At 45.2% G+C, this 8704-nt stretch overlaps 1 protein-coding gene across 1 annotated transcript; it reads left to right on the top strand.

The window, feature by feature from the left end:
• The first annotated feature begins 736 nt into the window (after nt 1-736).
• Nucleotides 737-1624, top strand: LOC122201803 (basic proline-rich protein-like). The gene has a single exon (XM_042907789.1). The coding sequence runs from the start codon at nt 737-739 to the stop codon at nt 1622-1624; it is 888 nt and encodes a 295-aa protein (XP_042763723.1).
• The last annotated feature ends 7080 nt before the right edge of the window (nt 1625-8704 follow it).

The following is an 8704-nucleotide window of genomic DNA, read 5'->3' as shown; positions in this document are numbered from 1 at the left end:
ACGTATTGTGCAGCTCATTTGGTGCCCGAGAGTGGAACCGGGGAGAAGTGGCACAGGGGTGACCTATGCAAAATGGTTAATTTGGGAAAATGACGAGTTGGGGGCGGGGGAAAGACTCCTAATCCAAGCAATTTTTGTTCTTGGTGATATATTCATTTTTATTGGGTCAGAAATGCGCAGTTTGGGTTCCCCATTCACGTGGAAGGCTACTGGGGCGGGTCGGTAACCTCCTGACCACTTTTAGTGGAACTATACGGACTGCAAGTAGCCCTTCCAGAAGCCCTATCAGTTGAGGGTGTGGGTGAGAAGCAGGGCTGGGAAGGGAGGAAGAGAGGAGAGGGGGAGAGGGAGAGAGATCCAGCCCCGTCCCTTCACGACACGTGAAGTGCCTGCGGCCCTGGCCGGGACTCGGCCCCTCCCGGACGGCACCGCTGGTCGGAGGCACCCAGCTCTGCGCACCTCCCACCCCGGAGGCCAGCTCCCCGGACCCTGCGGGTGGGACTGACCAGACCGCAACGCCAGCGCGCTCCGCAACCCGGTGGCGCCCAAAAGAGGTTTTCAAAAGCCATTTTGACAGAACACTAATTCTACTCCCTATTCCCTACTTCCCGGATCGCTGTAACTCCAGGTCACCTCGGGTCAGACTCTAAAGTTTCATCTATGAAGTCCCTTCCCCGAAATGCTCAGGGAGGGAAGTGCCAACAGTTTCCCAAAGAAATCTGTCCCCTACACAAGCATGGGGGAGGGAGAAACCCTGTTTGGGGGTGCGCTTGATTGTGCGCCAGGACGGGCTCCTCACCCGCAACTTGCCCTAACTCTGCCTTCTCACCTTAAGGAGCCAGACCTGCGACTCTCCTACGAGGCGCATCAGTCTCCGGCCTTTCAGGGATCCCCGCAGGCACACTTGCCCTCCCCCAAGCCCGGTTTGCGGCGGCGCCCGGGGTCCGAGCCCGCGGCGCCCCCGCCCCGCTCCCCTCGTCCAGCGCCGCAGCTGGGCCTCCGGGGCCGGCGGCCGCGTCCTCCGGCCGGGAGCATTGTTTACCACCCGCAACAAAAGCGCCCCAAGCGGCTCGGGGCAGGGGGTCGCCGCGGGGAGTGGGCCCACCCTAGCGGACCCGGAGGACCCGCGGACGCCGAGCTCCGGCCCCCACCCAGCCCTAGCCGAGTACCGCCCCTCGCACCCCCTTCCGGCCTGGGTGTGAGGGTCCCTGCAACCCTGCCCTCTGCCCCAGCCCCAACTCACCACTGGCCGGCGCCGGCTCCGAGGGCAGCGCGCGTGCCCCAGGCTCCAAGCCCGCACCAGCCCTCGGGTAAACTTTCCAACTCGCGCTGGTCCCCACAACTTGAGAGCCCAGAGTCTCGGCGGGCACGAGGGGCGCGAGCGGGCCCCGGGCGGACACCTACCGGCTGCCTGGCAGGGTCAGGGCCCGAGACCCTGGGGTGGGCGGCAGCTTCCCAAAGGTCCACAGAGGAGAAGCAGGTAGAGTTGCATGACTGGGGCGGGGCAGGGGGTTGTCCCAGGGGGCAGACCCGGGAGCCGAGGGGCCGGCGGCTGCGCGCACAAAGCAGTGCGGGAGCGGATTGCGCTGCCACTCCCCGCCAGGTCAGCCCCCCGGAGCAGTAGTGTCTCCCCAGGACAGACCTCTGGGAGTGAAGCAGGGGCTCTGCCTTTGCTGGACCCTGCACCGCTGAGCGAGAGTCAAAACGCGAGCTGGATTTCCCCAAACTGGAGCTGGACTCCCCTCTCGACCCTTACCCCTCCCCTTAGCCCTCCTCTCTCATAACACCTTTGTGTGTGTGTGTGTGTGTGTGTGTGTGTGTGATGTCAAAGGAGAGTATTGGATAGGGAGAGAGGTGTTAAGGTTTTCTTGTCATTATCTTTTTTCGGAGGAGTTCTTGGGCTGAGAGAAAAATTTTAGGGTTTCTAAATTGAATGTTTATAGATAGATCAAGGGAGTGCCAGATCAGAGATGACACAATTGAGCGATATCTGGGTTGCAGACAATGGTAAACTGCCCTCAACACTAAAGAGAGGCCAGAGGACGGTTGTGTTTCCTTGACTCAACACTTGATGCCTGCAGATGTCATAACATTTTTTGTTAGCTATCTGGCCTTGTATGTTGAGGGTGGTCATATTCACTTTATGGATGAAAAATTGAAAACATCGGAAGAAGTAAGTTTTTAGCATTAAAAGGAATAACCAAGTGGCATTATGCCAAAATTAAGACTCAATGGGGCATTGGAATTTCTCCCTAAATGTTTGATGGCTGTTGCTTCTTCCAGCAGTCAGTCATTACACAGACAAGGAAATCCAGAGCTTTCATAGGCTCACCGTGGTAAGGAAAATGCTGTTCATGGAACTATCTTTCCTCCCAGGTCAAACTTCAACCGAAGAGAAAGATTCATTCTGTCATTGCCTTCAACACCATTCTACCCCCATTCTGCACATAATTTGTATTCTTGTTATACTTGCTTTAATAAGCATAACCAGATTGTTCTTTTGAGATAGATTCCTAAACTTTCAACCTTTCTCACTGATTGATTCATTCAAATTTATTCTTCAGCCAGGATATAGGTATACAGAGATGAATAAAAATTGCCTCTTGCCCAGGAAGAACACACATTCTGGGTTGGCAAGCAGAGCAAATGAACACTACAGGGTTTTCAGTGCTACAGTCAGATAAATACGTTAGTTGGAGGAAATTTAAAATGTGGCTTTTAAAATAAATCTTATCTTAGGAGCGCCTGGGTGGCTCAGTCGGTTAAGCGGCCGACTTCGGCTCAGGTCATGATCTCGCGGTCCATGAGTTCGAGCCCCGCGTCGAGCTCTGTGCTGACAGCTCAGAGCCTGGAGCCTGTTTTGGATTCTGTGTCTCCCTCTCTCTCTGACCCTCCCCTGTTCATGCTCTCTCTCTCTCTGTCTCAAAAATAAATAAACGTTAAAAAATTTTTTTAAAAAAATAAAATAAATCTTATCTTCAAAAACGGACTCTTTTCAATGTTTAAAAAAAACCTAATTATTAATACCTTGTCAAAAACAATCTCCTAGGACTTAGATGAAAAGAATGTTGGGAGAGTTTGACTCATAACTTAATCTCTGTAAAGAACAAAGAAGAAAGAACATTTGAAAAAGAAGAACAAAGGGGAAAAGATTATCATGAAATAGCAATATCCTGGCATTTGTCAGTTAACTGAAATGACTATCTTTAAAAAGTATTGAGGCGCCCCTGGGTGGCTCAGTCCTATAAGCAGCCAACTTTGTCTCAGGTCATGATCTAGCCATTCATGAGTTCAAGCTCTGCTTAGGGCTCTGTGGTGACAGTTCAGAGCCTGGAGCCTGCTTTGTATTCTGTGTCTCCCTTTCTCTCTGCCTCTACCCTGCTCGCACTCTGTCTCTATCTCTTAAAAATTTTTCAAAATAATAAAAATAAAAACTATTGAAATGGGGACCTGGGTGCCTCAGTCTGTTAAACGTCTGACTCTTGATTTTGGCTCATCTCACAGACATGATCTCATGGTTCTGATCTCAGAGTCATGATCTCAAGGTTTGTGAGTTCAAGCTCTGCATAGGGCTCTACACTGACAGTGTGGCCCCTGCTTGGGATTTTCTCTCTCTCCCTCTCCTTCTGCCCCTCCCCCATGAGCTTGCTCTCTCTCTCTCTCTCTCTCTCTCTCTCTCAAAATAAATAAACATTAAAAAAATTTTAAGTATTGAAATGGGAAAATCACACAAAGATGTAGAAAAATATCTATGGTAACACTCATTCTCTTCATTCCGTAAATGTTAGTTGAACCTATACTATGTGCCAGGCACAGTTCTAAATCTAGGGAAGCAGCAGTGAGCAAAATGAAACCTCTGTCCTTGTGAAGCTTGCATTCCATCATGGAGTGGGGTTGGGGCCGAAAATGAAGAAGTCAAATAAGCAAAATATATATAGTGCATCAGATGGTCATAGAGGGAGTGGGACAAAAACAGGCAAGGGGACAGGAAGTGATGAGGAAAGCTGCAATTTAAAAAAAAATTTTTAACGTTTATTTATTTTTGAGACGGAGAGAGACAGAGCATGAACAGGGGAGGGTCAGAGAGAGAGAGACACAGAATCTGAAACAGGCTCCAGGCTCTAAACTGTCAGCACAGAGCCTGACGTGGGGCTCGAACTCACGGACCACGAGATCGTGACCTGAGCCAAAGTCAGCCGCTTAACCGACTGAGCCACCCAGGCGCCCCAAACCTGCAATTTTAAATACAGCAGTAAGCTCATAGAGTAGGTCCAAAAAAGATAAGGGAGGGAGCTGGGGGGGGGGATTTTATGTGTAGGAAAGAACAAGTGCAAAGGTCCTGAAGGTGGAATTGTTTTTGTGGAAATACAATAGTTTTCACTGTGTTTCACAACAGGAAGACATTGGAAACTCTATGTGCCTGTCAGAAAAAAAGTATAGATCACTCCCATTGGCCAAGTCTGGGATAATTTTGAATTTGGAAAAGAGATTTCCTCTGGAAAAACAAATTTGGGAGACATCAGCATGTAGATGATATTTACAGCCACTCTGGTATCTGAGTCTTAACATCTCACTGAACAACATTAGTCAATCTGATCCTATCCAAAAGGTGTCTGGGGGCACCTGGGTGGCTCAGTCAGTTAAGCGTCTGACTCTTGGTTTAGGCTCAGGCCATGATCTCACGGTTTCATGAGTTCAAGCTCCGAGTCAGGCTCTGTGCTGACAGCGCAGATCCTGCTTGGAATTCTCTCTCCCTCCCTCTTTCTCTGCCTCTCCCTTGCTCACGCTGTCTCTGTCTCTCTCAAAAATTAAATAAACTTAAAAATATATATATTAAAAAAAAGAAAGAAAAGGGGTCTGATTTGATATTTTCATAGAAACTGAAAGGTTGAACAATACATGAGGAACTAGACAGTAATATGAAATGTCTACTCAAGGAGAAGAAAAGGAAGTGAAATTCTTTCCAGAACTCATTATCAAGGAATAAATGTTTAAGCAGTTTGCCACTTTCCTTACAGCTACCTCACCTTATTCTTCCTTAATAACAAAGCAAGAATTCCTGTCTTATTCCAATCATCTCTCTAGAAAAGAGATTTATTTACACATATGTGGGTCCTGGAACTGTGTTGATTTAACTTCCTAAAGATATAACTAATTTCGTCTTAGCTGCCCTGCTTACTAATTTACCTTAGGCAGTGCCCTAGGGAAAAAAAAAATATATATACTCTCCTCAAACACACATGCATATACACAGGTACACATGCATCCCACACACAGTTTCTACCCTAAAGAAAATAATCTTGGGGCTCCTGGGTGGCTCAGTCGGTTAAGCGTCCGACTTCAACTCAGGTCACGATCTCGCGGAACGTGAGTTCCAGCCCCGCGTCGGGCTCTGGGCTGATGGCTCAGAGCCTGGAACCTGCTTCGGATTCTGTGTCTCCCTCTCTCTCTGCCCCTCCCCCGTTCATGCTCTGTCTCTCTCTGTCTCAAAAATAAATAAACGTTTAAAAAATTAAAAAAAAAATAATCTTGATTCTCAAAAGTTTTTTAATTTGGCAATACTGGAAAAAGACAATCTCTTCAACAAATGGTGTTGGGAAAACTGGACAACGACATGTAAAAGAGTGAAACTGGACCACTTTCTTTTTTTTTTTTTAATACGTTTATTTATTTTTGAGAGACAGTACAGTACAATATTGAATAGAAACGGTGAGAGGGAACATCCTTCTGTTGTTCCTGACCTTGGGAGAAAATGTTCAATGTTTCTACCACTGAATATGATAGATACTTCATATCAGATTAAGAAATCTTCCTTTTATGCTTATTTGCTGAGAATTTTTTGAAAGCTTGAATGAATGGGGCACCTAGGTGGCTCAGTCGGTTAAGCATCTGACTTTGGCTCGTCATGATCTCATGGTTCATGAGTTCGAGCCCTGCGTCAGGCTCTGTGCTGGCAGCTCAGAGCCTGGAGCCTGTTTCAGATTCTGTGTCTCCCTCTCTCTCTGTCCCTCCCCTACTCGTGATCTCTCTCTCTCTCAAAAATAAATAAACATTAAAGCGTGAATGAATGTTGCATTTTGTAAAATGCTTTTTCTCCATTTTTTGAAATAGAATCTATGGATTTTCTCCTTTATTTTGTTAATAATCACCCTGATTTTAGAATGTTAAACCAAACTTGTATTCCTAGAATACATCCTAACTGGTAATGATGTTTTTTTAAATTATTTTTTTAATGTTAATCATTTTTTGAGAGACAGAGAGAGAGAGAGAAAACAAGAATGAGTGGGGGTGGGGCAGAGAGAGACAGAAACACAGAATCCGAAGTAGGCTCCAAGATCTGAGCTGTCAGCACAGTGCACCTGATGCAGGGCTCACACTTATGAGCTGTGAGATCATGACGTGAGCTGAAGTCAGACACTTAACCAATTGAACCACCCAGGCACCCCCTGATGTTTTATTTTTATATATTGCTGGATTCTACTTGGTTATATTTTATTTAGAATTTTGAGTCTGTTCATAAAAGCTATTGGTCTATACTTTTCCTTTCTTATAATGTCCTTATTAGTTTTGGTGTCAAGGTTATGTTGACTTTCTAAAATGAGTTGAGAAGTAATCCCTCCTTTCTTATTTTCTGGAAGAGTTTGTGTAAGATTGATATTATTTATTACTTAAATGTTTGGAAGAAATCATCAGTGCAACTTCCAGTGGATACTTTAATGTCAACCTAAATCTCCTCTTAGGGTTAATGCACCCATTCTCCAGCTGCTTAAGTATCTGACTGACAGCTCATAGCTGTGTCCCTCTCTGGGAAGTGCCTCAGGGAACTGTCCTACCCAAGATAAGCCCTCACCTGGGGGCTAAGCTGGGAGCACTAAGGCCTCTCCCCTTTCCTCAAATTGGTTCAATTTTCAATGGTCCTAGTAGATCTAAAGTATGGCTGAGGCCTCAGTTGCAACTGCATTATGAGTCAGTTTTTCCTTCTGCCTAATCCTGCCTTCCTCAGTTCCTTTCAGGTACATCTCTCAAGCACACTCTTTCTGTACCCAATTTCCTAGCTACTGCTCTGACATGACCAAGAATTGTCCAAGACCTGAGGAGAGTTTTCACACAGAATTCTTAGGTTCCTTTTTTTTTTTTTTAATTTTTTTTTTTAACATTTATTTATTTTTGTGACAGAGAGAGACAGAGCATGAGCGGGGGAGGGTCAGAGAGGGAGACACAGAATCTGAAACAGGCTCCAGGCTCTGAGCTGTCAGCACAGAGCCCGATGTGGGGCTCGAACTCACAGACCGTGAGATCATGACCTGAGCCGAAGTCGGACGCTCAACTGACTGAGCCACCCAGACGCCCCTGGACCACTTTCTTATACCATACATGAAAATTGGGGTGCCTGGGTGGCTCAGTTGTCTAAATGTCTAACTTCAGCTCAGGTCACGATATCCTGGTTTGTGAGTTTGAGCCCCGCATGGGGCTCTGTGCTGACAGCTCAGAGCCTGGAGCCTGCTTCAGATTCTGTGTCTCCCTCTCTGCCCCTCCCCTGCTCACGCTCTGTGTCTCTCTGTCTCTCAATAATAAATAAACTTTAAAAAAATTATTAAAAAAAATTAAAAAAGAAAAAAGAAAAGAAACTCAAAATGAATTAAGGATTTAAATGTGAGTCTTGAAACCATAGCAACCCTAGAAGAGACCAAAGGTAGTAATTTCTCTGACATTGGCTATAGCAACATTTTTTAAGATATGACTCCTGAGGCAAGAAAAGAAAAGGAATAATAAACTATTGGGACTACATCAAAATAAAAAGCTTCTGTACAGCAAAAAAACAAAAAACAAAACAATCAACAGAATTAAAAGACAAGCTACTAAGTGAAAGAAGATATTTGCAAATGACATATCCAATAAAGGGGTATGTATCCAATATATGTAAAGAACTGATACAACTCAACACCAAAAAAACAAATAATCCACCTAATAAATGGGCAAAGTTCATGAATAGACATTTCACCAAAAAAGATACACAGCCAACAGACACATAAAAAGATGCTGGTTCATTTGGTAGAGCACACAACTTTTTTTTGTTTTGTTTTAATGTTTTTGAAAACATCTTTTTTTACATTTAAAATTTTTTTTATTTTATTTATTTTTGGGGGAGGGAAGGGGCAGAGAGACGAGAGAGAGAATCCTAAGCTGTCTCCACGCTGTCAGTGCAGAGCCTAATGTGGAGCTTAATCTCACTAACCGAACCATGAGATCATGACCTGAGCTGAAATCAAGAGTGGGACACTTAACTCACTGAGCCACCCAGGTGCCCAGAGCATGTGACTCCTGATCTCAGGGTCTTGAGTCAAGCCCATGTTAAATGTGGAGCCTACTTAAAAAAAAAAAAAGAAAAAGATGTTCAACAGCACATCATCTGGGAAATGCAAATCAAAAGCACAATGATATATCATCTCACATCTGTCAGAATGGCTAAAATCAAAACACACAAGAAACAACAAGGGTTGGCAAGAATGTAGAGAAAAAGGAAGCCTCTTGTGCTGTTGGTGGGAATGTAAACTGGTGCAGCTACTGTGGACAACAGTATGGAGGTTCTTAAAAAAATTAAAAATAGAATTATCATATGATCCAGTAATTCCACCACTGGATATTTACCCAAAGAATATGAAACATGAATTTGAAAAGATACATGCATCCCTATGGTTACTAC

The sequence above is a fragment of the Panthera leo genome, chromosome D2, assembly GCF_018350215.1.
Source record: "Panthera leo isolate Ple1 chromosome D2, P.leo_Ple1_pat1.1, whole genome shotgun sequence".
Classification (NCBI taxonomy): Eukaryota; Metazoa; Chordata; class Mammalia; order Carnivora; family Felidae; genus Panthera; species Panthera leo.
Note: the sequence above shows the minus strand (reverse complement) of the source record. Positions and strands in the feature narration are given on the sequence as shown.

Coding starts and splice junctions, on each gene's coding strand:
- LOC122201803 (XM_042907789.1), top strand. CDS start 737: ATGGGGGAGGGAGAAACCCTGTTTGGGGGTGCGCTTGATTGTGCGCCA.